The sequence below is a fragment of the Gopherus evgoodei genome, chromosome 5, assembly GCF_007399415.2.
Source record: "Gopherus evgoodei ecotype Sinaloan lineage chromosome 5, rGopEvg1_v1.p, whole genome shotgun sequence".
NCBI lineage: Eukaryota > Metazoa > Chordata > Testudines > Testudinidae > Gopherus > Gopherus evgoodei.
In genome coordinates this window covers 79,377,263-79,394,848 of record NC_044326.1, presented here as the reverse complement: position 1 = coordinate 79,394,848, position 17,586 = coordinate 79,377,263, and the positions used below count along the sequence as shown (strand labels likewise).

Below are 17,586 nucleotides of genomic sequence, written 5' to 3'. Positions count from 1 at the left end.
TGCAGGCTCTGGAATGGAGTTTGGGTCCTGGGTGCAGGCTCTGGGCTGGAGTAGGGAGTGGGGTTGCAGGCTCTGGGAGGCAGTTGGGGGTGGGAGATGGTGTGTGGGAAGTGGGAGGGGGTGCAGGCTCTTGGAGGGAGTTTAGGGGCTGGGGGGTGTGTGGGGAGGGGTACAGGCTCTGGGAGAGGGTTGGGGAGTGTAGCGCTTACCTGGGGCTCCAAGGTGGGGTGGGCCGGGGGGGCCTCCGTATGCTGCTACCCCTAGGTACTGCCCCTGCAGTTTCCCATTAGGTGCAGGGGTGCTCGGGGTGCGGGCAGCACACGGAGGCACAGCCCCACTCTGGGACCGCAGGGAGGGGCCGGCAGCCACATGGAGCGAGTGCGCAGGAAGCTGCTCTGCTGCGCTGCTGGTGGTGAGTGGGGCCTCGGGCCATTTTAAATCACCTGGGGGACTCTCAAGGGGTGGAGGGAAAGGGAGTGCGTGGCAGCAGGTGGTGCAAAAGGAAACACCCGGCCCCAAAATTGCCGGAGCCCCGCAGGTCACATTGGGCAGGTTCTCGCGCCACACATGGCCCGTGGACTGGGACTTTGAGACTCGTGCTCTAAATTAATACTTTGGTTGTGTAATAGCAGTTTACCTTGTCCTCTGTCGCCATCCTGCTAATAAAACTTTGATGCATTTTATTTTAATGACTTCGCAGCATAGAGGGAAGTAGAAATGAGAAATGCCTGTTCCTACCCCCGCCCTCCAATCCAAACCCCATAATTCTGCTGTGAGGAAAGTGGCAGTCAGCTCCTTTCAAGGTGTGAATACACCCACTTTGTCTCCCTGTTCCCATTGTACCGTGTCTATGTGGATGCAGGTTCCAGGAGCAGCTTGCTATCCCCAATTCCTGCTGCTGTGTTACCCACCTTTAGCTTTGGGTGGTACCAATGAATGCCTTTTGCACACAGCTCTTTGATGGGTTGGAGGAAAGTGAGGGACACAAAATGTGGGGGGTGGGGAGGAAAGGACAGAAAAAATAAGAAAAGGGGCCTAGCGGGGTGACAAGGAAAAGAGACCTGAAAAAAAAAACTGCAGCTGTGGTAAGGCATGATGAGAGGGGCCTGTGGTGGGTGTTGGATGAGAGCACTTATATGACAATCCATCCAAAGTAGCTCGTGAATGAGAGCAGCTTTGGAACCTCTTAGTTAAGCCTTTGAAGTATACTTTGGCCCAACCTTTTGGAGGACTGACTGCACTCGGAATGGAAAGAACTCAATATTCAGAGGACAACATGTGGAGCAGCTACCCAAGTCATCACCACACATCTGTTGCATACCATAAGTGTCTATGGGTATGTCTATACTGCAGTTAAAAACCCATGGCTGGCCTGTGCCAGCTTGCTCAGGCAAAGCTGTTTAATTATAGTCTAGACCTTTTGGGTTTGGGCTGGAGCCTGAGTTCTAGGATCCTATGAGGTGGGAGGGTCCCAGAGCTTGGGCTGCAGCCGAAACCTGAACGTCTACACTGCAATTAACAACCCATTAGCCCAAACCCTGTGAGTCTGAGTCACTGGCATGGGCCAGTCACTAGTGTCTAATTGTGCTGTAGACATACCCTTAATAGTTTATTTTTAGTCATACTTTATACACCTGGTTAGGGTAGGACTAGTTCTTATTAAAACTTCTTGTCATGTCAGCAGAATGTAATGGTGTTTCATTTGTATAGATGGTGAAAAGAAACGTGGCAAGGAAAAAAATCACCTGCATGGTGGTAGTTTGTCATCATCTTCTTTTCGTAACCCACCTACCATTACTTATGTCCTATTTCTCTTGGGGAATAATCTTTTTGGCCTTGGGATACAGACTGAGGAATGTGAATGGATTTAATCTGCACACAAGGACAATACTAGACAGTTTTTGCCACTTTCTGCTTCCTTGTAGATGTGGCGTAATTCTAGCATGAAGTGATGGTGTTTCAGCAGTAAGATGGGCACAGGGGATAGAGATACAAAAAGCCAAATTACTACAACTTTCTTATCTTGCATGAAAGTCAGAATTCTGAATTGTAAAAACATTTTTCATAGCAATACATTACTATCTAGTAACATGACTGCGACTTTGCTGCAGCCTCCAGACCAGAGAGAGGTTATTGATATTGCTGAGCGGGAAATTCCTTATTCATACACTCACCTACTAGAAATGTTCTGTTTTGTTTTCCATTCCTATTATTACTAATAAAATTTCTTTTTATGTAAATTTAATCTTTTTCAAATTTCTCTGATGTGAAAATTCCTCTTTAAAAGTCTAAAAATATTTAAAATACATAATTCAAACTGTGTTGCCTATTGAAGAGAGGCAGGATGGGAGTGGAAGGTCCCAGTATGACCCATTGAGCTCTGTAGGAAAGCTACAAGTTCCTTCCCATGGGAGAGCTTCATTTGCCAGTTTATTGCATAGACAAAAACATCACTGTGTAAGAATAAAAATTGAGGAAAAAGATGTTAACTTTTTTTTTAAATAGAGTAATGCACTTATATAATATGGGAAAGTGTCTGCTCAATAACTCTTTTCATAGTAATACTTGTTCTTTCTCATCCCTGCGGACATTTGATTTCTTGGCACCAAGTTCATGCTTTTCACTGTTGGAAAATGCAGGAAATTCATAACCAACCACATTTTCTGAAATGGAGTTCAAAGTACTCTTTCATAAACTAAATTTTAAACTAAAGTATGGCCCTTAAAAATTAAACTAAAGTGGGCTTGTTCAGTAGTAGTGGCACTTATACTTGAAGATTGTCTAAAATAAAAGCTAAGAGCAGGCGAAAAGATAGGCTTTTATTTTATTGCAGAATATGCAGTAACTTTAATTTGTAGGGAAATGACCCTTCTTTGTATTTATTTTATTATAGGTGGACTATATGGATGAAAATGAAGAATATTTCCAGCGTCAAGCTTCCCATAGACAATCCCGAAGGAGATTTAGGAAAATCAATCAAAAAGGAGAAAGACAAACCATTATTGATACTGTGGATCCTTATCCTGTGGGGAAGCCACCTTTACCTAGAGGTTATCATACGGTAAGTTACCTATATTTGTTTTAAATACAAGACAAGGGAAAAACATTTTTACAAAAATAATCACCTGAAAGGTCGAATTCACTGCTGGCCTAAGCAGGTGGAATTCTGTGTGGGAATATCTCCTTGGCCCAAAGTGTGTGCGTGTGCCCATGTAATTTGCTTCATAACTCAGATTGAGAGTTAAGAACACTTAGTTTGTTGCACATGTATTGTTGTTAAACAATGCTGGCAAGAGGACAGCACATATCTTTACTCACTAATCCAGTCATTTCTGGCAACTTTGAAACAAATCAGTTACCTAATACGTGTGATTTAAAGTTCCTTTCAATAAATAGAAATATTTTGGTGTACAGTATTCCTGTGCATTGTGATAGAAATAGTCCATGATTTGGCTTGTCATTTCTCTCTGCAAGACCCAGAGCTGGAAATATTAAACTAACTTTTATTGCTGACTAATACGAGACCAGAAGTATCAGTCTGAACCATGACATTTTTGCCCAGAGCGAAATACTGCAGTCTGTCCTTTATGGTCAGATAAAGCATCGTCAGAATTTTCTTCAAAATAGTTTTTGTGTAATTTTACAGATTGAAAATTATAGGCTTCCTTCATAAAAGATGAAAGATCATAAGTACTAATATTTTAAAGGTGTTCTACAAAATTATTTGTTGGATTATTTTATTTTTCTGTTGAGGAAGGGTGTACTAGGATAAGAGTAATTAATTTTGGTGTTAACGTCAGCAGCATACAAAATACTCAGAAAAGTAAGTGGCCTTCAGATCCTGTATTCAGCTGTTTTTTATGGCCCTGAACCTACAAAAATATGCGAGTATATACATAGATAACTTTATGCATGTGACTGGTCATACTGCGTATAAAGTTACTCAGGCACACAAGTGTTTGCAGAATCAGGGCTTAATTGTTTTAAAAATGCTGTCTTTGATTTGAAGCAGTGTTTTTTCCCCTCATTTTCTCCGTCCATATGCCTTTACTTGTTGTCAATTCCTTGTTGTAATCCATTGCATGACTGTAAATGTGTAGATGTTTGATTACATCCACTGTTAGAGATTTTTCCTCGTGTGTTAAATAAATATATCTTACATCAACACTTTATGTATTTTGTTTATACAACAGGCCCCTTTTAATGGTTTAATGTTCTGTGCAATTTTGATTTTTTCCAAATTTATTATGAATTTGTGAGTTGAGTCATTTCATTTGGCTCTTTTGCAGTTTTAAGATAAGAGATTATACTAGTTTGTCACAAATCACCTTTATGTGGCAAGCCTATTTGGGTCGTGGAGAAAGGAATTATTGATTTTTTTTTAATAGATGTAACTTATACATCTAATCTACACCTGTTGTATAAATTACTTTTTAAGAATACGTAAGCGGTTGGTGTAGATTTAAATCCAGTAATAAGAGCAAAAGCTCATTGTTAATCATTCTGTTTAAGTTCATAATGAATTTACAAGTCTATTGGGAAATACATTATGAGACTGCCAGGTAGACTGTCAGTAAAACCTGAAATAATTACTGACATTTAAATTATTTTTTGTAAAAAATCAATATATAATTTAAATTAATTATTTAATTACGTGAGATCCTTTTGGGGGAAAATATTAAGAGCAGCAAGTTCAAATTGAAGTTACGGAAATCGAAGACTTTACCAAGCACTATAAAAATAATCTTCATTGTTTATATTCCAATCACATTGATATTATTTATATTCTATATACTGCATTTTCCAGTCAGTCACATCTGTGTATGTTGTCGCTTCCTCACTTTCCTGCCTTTTGGCCACCCAAAAGGCTTTTTGTTTGTTTTAAAATCAAAATTGTTTGAAAATCTAAATGTGTCTTTAAAATGATACTGAAATGTGTTCTCTGAAACTGATAGGAATGCAAAGTGCATTATTTTAGTACAACTCCTGAGAGGTTCTGACCCTTCACAAATCCCATTAGTCAGCAGCTCTCAGGATCAGGCCTTCAGTTATCTAAAATTTAGAAGTTGGCGTGAATAAACTAACACATTTTGAAAAAAAGATTTTGAAACCCCCCATATGAAATGAATGGTCAAGTATATTGGAGTAGTCTTCAGTTGCATGATCTAATTTAGTATCCATTGTGGGTATGTTTTGATTTGCGTGTTAAATACATTAAGATCAAAAATAAAAAATAAATAAAATAAAATAACTTCATCTAGAAAATAGATTGCATAGCTTTAGAGTAAACTAGATTCTTTAATTTTATTTTATGCAAGTTCCTTACTTACCACATCACTGAACTGTTTGCTGAAAGATTATCAATATTTTACTTCACATTGGCCCAAGTGATGGTGTACCTAAAAAGCAGGTGTTCATAATAGTCAAAAAAATGACATGCAAAATAGCATTTCTGAAGGAAGTTGGCTATAGTGAAAATGTAGATGAAATTATATAGATAGTTATAAAATTGAAAATGTGTGACAATGCTTTGCAAAAATTGTAAATAAAACTACATGCATTATGTTTAATTGTTGCATGGATTACAGAACATTTACACAAACAGCCAATTTATCAGGGAACAGGATTCACCTTAAAATAATTTTAACATTATCTGATGGTGGTATGTATTATAGCATGTCTGATAATGTTCATCTCTTCCTTTCTTCCTATATGGCATTCATTTCATTTTGGCTCACAGGAATGCACTAAACCTCAGGTATTGTAATTTATACGTATGGTCCACTAACAGTTTTACTTATAAGTTTCCAGTGTGACTAATTGTGTCATAATACCAATGCAGTGTTATGTCCTATCTTTGTTTTCTTTATTGATGTTTTCTGTATTTCTTCTCTAGTGGGAATGCTTAAAATAAATGCGGGATTTGGTGACAGCACAGAGTCTCCTTAACCTGATTACAGTAGACCCTCAGAGTTATAGACACCTCAGGAGTGGAGGTTGTCCATAATTGAAATGTTCCGTGACTGGCACAATTCAGCTCCAGCTCCAGCTCCAGGTTCCATAGGCAGCTTCCTTGCAGGCAGCTTCTTTCCCTGCTGGGACAAGCTTGTCCCGTGACTGTGGTGGGCTGGGAAGGGTGGTGGTGGTGAAAACAGTGCATCTCCTTCCCAGCGGGGGGACTAGGGGTGGTGAAAACAGCAACCTCCCTCCCAAGGGGTGTGTGTGAAAACAGCACCCATGGCTCACATGAAAGCATCGCAGACCCCAGTGCCACTCTTGCTCTGGCTGCCTTGAGTTGGCAGTGAGGGCTCACAGCTTCACCTGTGAATCTGTAAGTGGGTGCGGGTGAGAGTAGAGATGGGAACAGGCAGCCCAGATGTGCCTATCTTTAAGATGCAATACAGGCATAGTACTATATTTGCTCTTTTTTTGGTCTCCGCTGCTGCCTGATACTTCTAGTTTCACATGGTGTCTGGTTGACCAGTCAGATTGTAACTCTGTGTTCGTTTCTTTGATGATCTACTGTAATTTACCTTCCTCCTTGCTTTCATGACATCACAAGATTGAGGCGATATCACTGGAGGATGATGTGCAAAGCACAGAAATAAAGAAAATAGTATATTTAACAGAATGCATTTATGTATTTCCTCAGGATAGATAACTTATTAGACTTTTGTATTGGTTCCAAAAATAAAGTCCATTTGTAGCTGTTCTGCCCTTGCACTTTGTAAGGTCAGGAAAATAAGTTGGAGAAATGAAAAAGTAGGCAGTGGAAATTTTGTTAACTAAAAATTTGTAGGTTTTGCTTTTGCCATTTTGCTACTGTTTGTTTCAGCATGAGACAGTGAGATTAGACTTTATTACGGCACTCTTCAGTTGCTCTTGATTGAAATGGGGAAGGAGTTTGAATGGGCTTACCACAACATGTTGAAGAATCACTGTCGGGAAAGTCATGTCTGAGTGAATAAGCGAAGTTCTAGATTGGAGCCTATCTCACTTGAACAAAAATTAAAAGATTGTAGGATTTCTGTCCCGGATCAGCTCTTAAATACCAACATACTATGAAGACCTAGATGCCATGCTTTATGATTTTAAATTTTACTTTTAATTACATTGATGCAAATGGAAAAAAAATACTTATGCATATACTATATGTGATACTTTATAAGAATGTATTTGGTATAGTTTGTGCCATGGAGTTAGTGATGTAAAACATAAAGAAAACCCTTTGGTATGTAGAGCTTGGTTGACAAATTAAAAGGACAAGTTTCTTTAAGATTCTTGCTTTGAGCAAAATATTCCTTTTTTTTTTTCCTGCTTTATTGTTCTGACCTTATGGCCGGAATTTTGATTACTATTTTTTAGCTAACCCTACGCTACACTGCTAATGAACTATTGTACTGCCACTCAATTCATTGGTGTGTTTGAAGGTTTCTTGTTCTTTGGGATTATCAAAAGGACTTCAGTGCTGTTTCTTACAGAGCTGTTAGGTGTGAAATAGCCTGTTGTGCTGAAATACCATCTTTTTTGTAACAATAAAGATATATTTTTATCTTTCTGGGAGCCCAGTCCTCATGTCTTTTGAAATCAATGGTAAAACTCCCCATGACTTAGGTAGGGTAAAAATTGAGCTCTAAATGCACAGTAATAGTAGGGAAATACAGTTCCAGTGTTAACTATGGTAGTTCAAATTCTTACTAGAATGCGAGGGGGGATACCTCATCATTGATACAATATGTTGGCTTAATAGTCCTTCTTTATAGTTTTAAATATGAATGATTATATGAAATAAATCAGGATTCTGATCTTAAGTTTGGCCCTTAAAGATTAATGTAGTTTTCTAGACAGTTTTTTTAAAGAGTTTCAGGACAGAACAGTGTAGGAGAGATATTCTAGCTTCAGATAGATTAATATGAAACTCCTGCGTATTTAACTAACAATGCTTACGGTTGATCTTAAAATGGGGATTTTGGTGTCTTTATAGTCAGAGCTGGTTGCCTATAGTTAGGGATGCTCAACAAAGCATTTTCCCTTATAAGCCTTTATATTTTGGTGACTTATAACTTTAACCATTTGGGCTGGAATTTTTCATGCTTTGTATCTTCTTGAGATTTTTTTTAAAACTTCAGCAAAAATAGCCATTTCCATTAATAAGGTGAGGGAAAATTAGATAGGTTTACAAAAGTACAATTTTTGTAGGTATCCAGAATTGGAGCTGCTCTGTAATAATTTATGAAAAACTGTGTTGATGTTTGCTTAGTGTCTGAATATGTTGGTTTAGATTAATAGGATCTGTAAGAAAATACAAGCAGACAGGAAAAAGAATGTCTCAAGATAAGCCACATGTTCACAAACACTTGAGGGTTCTTAGGAGACAATGCCTGGTGAGGAAAGGGCCTATGAATACCTAAGAGGAAAGAGAATTGTAGCAAGGTTTAAAAAGGGACTCTCGAGAGGGGGGATTGTTTGGGGGGACTGAGCTGACAAAGGTACGTGCTGGGGTGTCTGAAGAAGTTGGATGTTCCTAGGTTACCATCATGGAATGGTAAGCCTTTAGGTAAGATAGATATTCATATAGATTGCTTTTGTTCTAAAATCCTTTTTTTCCCTACACGCTTTGTTCCCACTGCTAAAATAAACAATATTTTGGTTTTAGAAGATGGTTCTGTAAGCTATGGTTTCAGTCTCTTGAAAGGAAGAACCTCATGTGCCAATCCCCAGATGCAGAGTAAACACAGCTGTGCACAAGGCTGTGTAGCCTAGGGTTTGGTCTAAGAGTGGGAGAATTGGAGAATTATAACCTGGAATAGGTAAAGGCATGAGGCCTGACATCTGAAGGGGTTGCACCCAGAGACTGCAAAGGGATAGAGGTGCAGCTGGGCCTGTAACCATGATGGTTTAGTACATCCATGATTTGTAGCATGAACATAAGCCGGGAGGGGTAGTGCTAAGGTCAGACAGATATCTTCTGCTGTCCCCATGAAAATTGGAACAAGTTGTAAGATTGAAAATTGCCATTTGAACGTAATCAATAAAGCTTTAAGTAACTAGCTGCTGACAGTCTTTGGAAAAATTCCTAGTGCACTGAACATGCTCCTCAAGCCACTGAGCGTGAGCTCCAGATGTGATGGCTGTAGTTGCGATTCCATTGGCCTATGGGAAGGAGTGGTGGGTAGGGAGTCATACATTCTAGTCTCTGCTCTTTCACTTAAAGGTTTTTAATAATGATATAAACTTCTCAATCCTTATTAGTGAGCCAGTCCTTCTACCCCTTAGGCATTAGACAAATATCATTCCCTCCCTCTCCCTCAGTTTTGCAAATCAGAGTTCACACAAGGCCACTTTGAGCAGAACTGGGAACAGAACAGTGTTTCTAAGTCTCATCCTCAGCAACACTTTCAGAATAAATAAATCAAATCTGTGTACTTTGCTGTACTCTCTATAACCAGAACCATTCCCCTCCAAAGCCAGAAATAGAACCCAGGAATCCTGACATTCAACTGCTAGTCTAGCAGATTGTTTTGTAAACCAGTGGCTCTCAACCTTTCCAAGCTACTGTACCCCTTTCAGGAGTCTGATTTGCCTTACATAGCTTCAAGTTTCACCTCACTTAAACTACTTGCTTACAAAATCAGACATAAAAATACAAAAGTGTCACAGCACACTAATACTGAAAAATTACTTACTTTATTTTTACCATATAATTATAAAATAAATCCACTGGAATATAAATACTGTACTTGCATTTCAGTTTATACTATATATAGTAATATAAACAAGTCATTGTCTGTCTGAAATTTTAGTTTATACTGACTTTGCTAGTGCTTTTTTTGTAGCCTGTTGTAAAGCTAGGCAGATATCTAGATGAGTTGATATACCCCAGAAGACCTTGAGGTACCCCTGGTTAAGAACTGCTGGTGTAAACCACTGCCAAAATGTATGTTGCATCTAACTCTTGTTTGTTGAGCCACATAGAAGATAACAGCCTGGAGGTTTGCTTTGGGTCTAAAGGTCCTAGGTTCAAGCACTTGTTAATGACCCCTGTGGTGTCGGTAGAAATCTGTGATGGAATTTAGATTTTTTCTTTTTCTAAAGCCTAGGAAATCAAATACAGAAAACTACATTTAAAAATGTCATGGGTTGCAAATTCAAGCATTCAGTGATTAGGGATACCAGGTTTAAGGTTGCCCGGGTAACCTTAATTTATCTGCCTTGTGTGTATGCATTATGATAATGTTTAATTACATGATCATATACTTTTTGTTCTGCAGGACTCGTGCTTCCTTCAGCACACAGGTAGACTATGACTGAGGCTAAGGACCAAGGATGTTCTTTTGTATTTAATAAATTAGAATAGAACCCAGGAGAGCTGTGTTCTATTCCAGACTCTGCCATAGGCTTCCTATGTGATATTAGGCAAGACATTTTAATATTAAAAGAATAAGAGATACGTGACTGGCCGATCCAATGACACTGTGAATATCTCAAGCTTTTAAAAAAGTGAACAGTCTAAATGCTTGTGATATTTGCTAATGTTTACTTAGTTCTTGAGCTTTTGGAGTAGCACATACATGTAAATTTTAAACGAGGAAAAGATTTGATGTATAATTGTATGGAAAAAAATGTTTAAACTGGAGGTGTGGATATCAACGGATTAGATAGATGTAGGGAATGGGGGTTATAGATGTATTGCTACCAGTCTTACAATGGATGGGGTTCCTGTGACATTCATGGGCACTGTCATAAACAGAGAGTTAAGGGTTAATAGAACAGGAGTACTTCATGTCTCTTTTGCCTATAAAGGGTTAACAAGTTCAGTGAGCCTGGCTGTCACCTGACCAGAGGACCAATCAGGGGACAGAATACTTTCAAATCTTGAGGGAGGGAAGTTTCTGTGTGTGCTGTTAGTGTTTAGTGGTTGTTCTTTCTGGGTTCTGAGAGTGACCAGATGTGCAACCAGGTTTCTCTCCAATCTCTCTGATACAGTCTCTTATATGTCCAGAATAGTAAGTACTAGGTAGATAAGGCGAGCTAGGCTTATGTTTGTTTTCTTTATTTGCAAATGTGTATTTGGCTGGAAGGAGTTCAAATTTGTAATTTACTGAAAGGATTTTAATTTGTACTTGTATACTTAGGCTGGGAGGGTATTCCCAGTGTCTATAGCTGAAAGACCCTGTAACATATTCCATCTTAAATTTACAAATATAATTTTTACTGTTTTTTTTCTTTAATTAAAAGCTTTTCTTGTTTAAGAACCTGATTGTTTTTTATTCCGGTGAGACCCCAGGGGACTGGGTCTGGATCCACCAGGGAATTGGTGGGGAGAAAGGAGGGAAGGGGGAGAGAGAGGTTAATTTTCTCTCTGTGTTAGGATTACTTTCTTTCTCAGGGAGAATCTGGGAGGGGGAGAGAGAAGGAGAGAGGAAGGTGCATTTTCCTCTCTGTTTAAGATTCAAGGAGTTTGAATCTCAGTGATCTTCCAGGGTAACCCAGGGAGGGGAAGCCTGGGAGAGGCAACAGTGAGGGAAAGGGTTTACTCTCCTTGTGTTAAGATCCAGAGGGTCTGGGTCTTGGGGGTCCCCGGGCAAAGTTTTGGGGGGACCAGAGTGTACCAGGCACTGGAATTCCTGGTTGGTGGCAGCGCTACAAGTACTAAGCTGGTTATTGAGCTTAGAGAAATTCATGCTGGTACCCCATCTTTTGGACGCTAAGGTTCAGAGTGGGGGTTTATACCATGACACCCTCTAACACATTGAGTTTTGGAAGAGTTAAGGGAAGTGATGCCTCTTTAGATCAGCCCTGATTCTTGTCTTGAGGAGTCAAGGGCCTTTCTCTGCATTTTAGCTAGGACTATATGGAATGAGGTGAAGTCTCTGTTCAGATCTCAGGGAAATGCCACCATGACCACACATAAAAAGAAGAAAGGATCAGAATAAAAGAATAGAGGGATTAGAAAAGGGATATCATAAAGGAACACTAAGCCCAATTACAAAGAAAGCAAACTTAAAGAAATTAAAAATGCATTCACTTCTAATAGGTAAGAATGCAAAGCATAATCCTCAACAATGCAGACTTTATGGCACTGTAATATGCCTCACTAATGCAATTACCTTGCTTTTAAACTCAAATGTTCTGTCTGCTAATTTCAATGCTCCTTATTCTGTACAGTAAATTGATGCCAATATAGTCATATACTTAACGCTGACTTTCCAATTTGATTTTTATATAATACTTCAGCCATCATAGTTTTGTATCAAAGTGAATCTAAGACCATGGTTTGTCAGCCCACATGCACTTTATATCAATCACAAGAAAAGAGGTTAATGTGAAAAAACCACTGTTAGTCTCTTCAAGACCCCAACAGCTTCAATTTCATATTCTCCATAATCTTAATGAATTTCTAATATATTTTACTTATTCATTTATTTAGTTATTTATTTTAATATAGTTTCTTTTACTAAAAATCCTTACATCAGGTGTGAGTGTTCATTCCAGAATGCTGATTTCATATGTGGTTCCTCCATTCTCACTGAGTTTATTTGCAGAAGATGAGTAAATATTTGGCCAGAGCTGTACAGATGAAGCAAGAATACAGTGAGGGATTTGGGAAGGTGCAAGCATAAAGAGAATATGGATCAGGAAAAGACAAAGCAGGCTGCTCCCTGAAACAGACACAAACTCACCCCACCTTACTCTAGGCTGGTTCTCTGCAGACTGCTGCTAATCCCAGATCACACCCTTCCTTGCAGAGCCTCCTAGCATGCAAGCAGGACCAGGAAAACCACTGGAGAATTTAAAATGATAGCTTACAATTTTAACAGTTTTCAGGGGGTTTAATGCCCACACTTTTATACATGAATACATATTTGTATAAATGTCTATATAACATCTGAAACTTAAAAATTTAAAATGATTTAAAGGTTATGTCTATTTGCAAAGGAGTGAGGATTGGTCCATAATGCTGTAGAACCTTCAGGGTCTTTTATCAGGAAGAATATTTATACCTAGTAATTTTTTTTTTTAAAGAATCAGTATTTAATTTTAAAACATTCTTCCGTTTTTAACTAGCTTTATTTTAATCTAATTTCATGGTGGTATCATCCTAAATTTGCAGAGTTTATCAAGATAAAATATATTTAACTTACTCTAACGTAAATAATCAAATGCTAAATGTGTATATATAATATTAAAATTATTTGTTGCTGAAGTGTATGTATGTACTGTATAAGTGAGTGTGTATCTTTAAGAATGAGACATAAACTCACAAAAACGAAGAAATTCTGGGTTGCGATGCCATTTGCCCAGAAAGCAAAGGATTTCTGAGACTAGTACAGCTTTAGCTAACCCTGCTTTATCTAGAAATTGCAATACAATGATCCTCTGTGGAGATGCCAAGGAACAATAGGTGAATATACATACATACAGTACTGTTCCATGTGTGCTGCAGTTTCCAGGAAATCATGGCCTGCTAGCCTCAGAATTGGTTAACAGGATATACTTCTGTCTTTTTAGTATTTTAAGGTATTTCTGTTTTTTAATCAGGATGTAAAAAATTATCATTTTATTCCATAGACTATACAGGTGATGGATTAAATAGGTAATGTAAATCAGAAATGTGTCTGTTAAAACAGAGATTATTCTTTCTTCCTGTTAATGGCATGCAATTGCAAATTAATGCAAAGCAGTTCAGAATTGTATGCAGTGTGCTGTTTATCCAAGTTTCAGCTTCTGTCTGAGGATGTCTATTTTTGTATATTACATCATCTCTGCTGCAGAACTTGTGTATCCATTGGGATTTGCTGTTCTTTCATTCCCCTTGGAAAGAGAGCTTGTACTGATGTCATAATTGGACCCATCTTTTGGTTGCATTTGGAAATTCAAAGTAGAGTACTGTGTACCAAGTTAAATTGTTTCAGGCAATTTAGGTGTCAGTAATAATAGTGCCAGTTTGGTTTCTGTTTTCAATTTGTGAATATTGACAATGCTCTGTTTGTAAACGTGTAAGAACTTTCTCAAGAAAAATATAGATTTACCACAATAAGGATGAGTTTTTATCATCATTGGCTTATGAGGTGGATTTCTTTTTTTACTGTTACAATGTATAATTTTGCCTAGCTGACATGTGGCTATTGATGTAGCATTAAATGCTAGGTTTATCTTTAAAACAAAATGTATGCTCACTTTTTCGACAGAAAAATCAAGTTCTCATGCATAACTCTAATTTCCTAAGCTGATCATTCCCAGTGAAAAAATAGCTAGAATTTCTGCTATTTATCTTTAGATGCAAGGAATATTTAAAAATTGTAATTGTGGCATTTTCTTTTGTTATTTTTAAACAATTAGTATGGAATATCTACCTTCAGGTTAAGGTTATACAGTATCAAACAATATCTTACATGTGTATTGTTATGGGGAGTGGTCTATGTGTGAATAGACTTGAGTTTTTTATATTGCTTGTACAGCTCTTTAAAAGATGCAGACTTTGTTAGGATATCAACACCATTTATATAAATAGATAATAAATATCCAGGTCCTTTAATACTTGCTCTCTCTTTAAAGACTGTTAATAAGGGTGCTAATCCTAAGGTGGTTTTTTAGTTATCTTGAATCTTCTTAAATTACCATTTTACAGAAAGAATTTACTTAAAAGGGTACAGTTCAAAGCTCTTGTAAAATATTTATTTTAATTAAGCATTTAAACTAAGCATCACTAACAAAATATACAATTAAAAATGCATGAACCATCACATTTCAGAACAGTGTATTAGAAAACCTATTCCTCCTTCACCTACTACCAAGACTTAGGGCATATCCACACTGCAGGAGGGCATTGCTGCAACTATGTTGCTGTAGTGCCATGACATAGGGGTTTTCCAGTGCTGTATTTAATCCAACTCCCCAAGCAGAGTAGCTAAGTTAATGGAAGAATTACTTTGTCAATTTACCCATTTCCACACCCCTGACTGACATAGCTATGTCTGTCTTTGTCTAAGGGCTTGTCTTCACTACAGGGATAAGTTGACCTAAGAGACACTATTCCAGCTACGTGAATAATGTAGCTGGAGTCGACACAGTTTAGGTTGACAGACCTCCGGTGTCTTCACTGCACTGCATCTATGGGAGACACTTTCTGGTCAACTTCCCTTACTCTTCTCAGAAAGCTGGAGTACCGGGGACGACTGGAAAGCGCCCTGCTTTGTCGATTTAGCAGCTCTTCACTAGATTTGCCAAATCGATCTCTGCATCGATTGCAGCAGTGACGATCTTCCCGTAGTGAAGACCCAGCCCTAAGTTTTAAATGTAGATCTTGACTCAAGCTCAGCGAATGATACTTTTCTTTCCAAATTTCTAAGTTTTAACAATGGTTGAGAACAGTGGTGCCTTGCAGTCCTTGCAACTGTCAAATACTTCAGAGGAAAATCAGAATTATCTAACTCTGTTGTGCCTACTTAGTATTAACAGTTAATGGCAGTACCTTAAGAGCTCAACTATGATTGGGGTCCTGTTTTGTTTGGTGCTGTACAAACACATAATGAGATGGTCCCTGAAGAATTCACAGTCTGAACAGGCAAGACGCACAAAAGGCAGAAAGTTAAACAGAAGCACAGACAGATGATGTAACTAGTCCGAGGTCAGCTAATAGATTAGTGGCTGAGCCAGGGTCATAACCAGCTCCCAGTCAAATGCCCTGTCAAATAACACTGCACTGTCACAAGGATATTCCATGTATTTGGGCTAAATATGCCCTATATTTCATGCTTCCTTGTATTTTTTCTGGCTTTGTTGTTGTTGTTGTTGTTGTTCTGAAGGAATTATTTAAAAAGTTAAACATAGGGAAGTCCTTACAATCAACTGCTTTGGTGCCAGTTGTCCAGAGCGTGTCTGACTTGAAACAATGTAAAAGTTATCTAAGGTTTATTGAGGATGGATCCTTAAGGTTATTGATAGCAGGATAGTTTATCATTTGTGATGTACTACTGCATGCTGAGAGTCCTTGCAGAACCTGAATAGGGATCAGATTAATTTTAGTGGGATATAGTTGCATCTCTTTTATTTAGAAGCTCTACTTTATTAGAAGTGGTATTTAACGATGAATCACAGGTATTCAAAAACACTTGTTTGTAAGATTCCAAAAGAGGAAATGCAGCTGTTTAAACATGTAATTAGCATTGTATTTTAACAAAATTTTAAAGTCTTTAGGATGTCTGCAACTCAGAGTGCTGCTTCCTCTGGCTGAGTGACATCACATCTACTATTAAACATGGATACAGATTCCATTATAAATCTTTGTTTCCAAAGAGTCTTCACTTGGTAAAATTTTGGACAGAAATTCATCATGTCCACAAGTGCATATTTAATGTGCGTGTTGAACAAAAATCAGTTACCATTTGAGTTATTTATCCATAAATAAAGATGTAAAATAAAATTTTTGAGTGCCTAAGTCAGTTTTGTAAATAAGATTTAGGCCTTTTCAAAAATTTTACTTAATGTCCCCTTTACGGGGAAAAAAATCTTCAATCTACATATAGCTTTCAGTGAAGAAATAGCCTTAGTGTAAAGAAATTGTTACTAACAGAAATGTTGAGACTGAAAAGAAAAATTAAAATGTAGTATTGCAGTGTGCACGGTCAGTACATTTTCAAATGCTTAGAAATGTATTTGTAAATCAAACTTCTACAAATATATTGCAGGCACTTTTTATCAATGTGGTCCAAGTCTATGACATGTATCAAGTTTGTAAACTTCACCCATGTGTATCAGAGCACTAATAATGTCTAATTTTTCAAAAGGCTATGTGTATCTTGTACTACCACAAAATTAAAAATAATTCTCATGAATTTGTAGAAACTCATTTTAATCCATATCTCTGAAGTGAGTTAAGATGACTACATAAAATTAGTAAAATATGGAGTTTAGTTAAGTGTCAGGTGTAGCTATTTGTAGTATATTTGACATGCATCCAACAAAGTGGGTATTCACCCACGAAAGCTCATGCTCCTATACGTCTGCTAGTCTATAAGGTGCCACAGGACTCTCTTTTTTCTGCTTTTAGTATATTTGAGTAACTTATGTTCACAGATTTCTTTTTTGTTCATCTAGAAATTCTTTTTTCTGGCTAAACTTTCAGAGAGATTCAACACAATTTTAGTGCTGGTTGGCACAAAACCAGCACAACCAATCGTGCTGTCTATATCAATGAACATAGCTGTGATATGAAAACTAGGGTATAATGCACTAAAAATAATTTGTTAAAATGCCAATTTATATTTTTAATTTTTATTATATCTCACTCGTTTTTTCACCTCCCCAAGTTACCTAGTAAGTTTTGAAAGATCTGGAAATATCCATGACAATAGAGGAAAGATGCTTAAAGTTAGCATACCAGTAACCATACTGACAATAAATAACAGAAAACAAAATGGTGTAGAATTAAAACAATTTCTGGGTTTGGTAGGACTAAGATGTTACTTGCTTTTTTTTTCACTGATAGATTATAGAATTTGCAAAGTGCTTTAGTATTTTTTTAAATAAGTTAAAATTGTTAATATAGCGTAACTATATTTTGTTACTGATGTTTGAGTTCAT

General features: G+C 37.6%; 1 protein-coding gene across 1 annotated transcript in view; it reads left to right on the top strand.

Annotated features, from left to right (window-relative positions):
- Positions 1–17,586, top strand: part of RAPGEF2 (Rap guanine nucleotide exchange factor 2) — a 330,483-nt gene that overhangs the window by 174,016 nt on the left and 138,881 nt on the right. Inside the window, 2 exon segments of the mRNA XM_030563572.1 lie at positions 2,894–3,061; positions 5,741–5,758. Coding sequence (XP_030419432.1) covers positions 2,894–3,061; positions 5,741–5,758 — 186 coding nt within the window.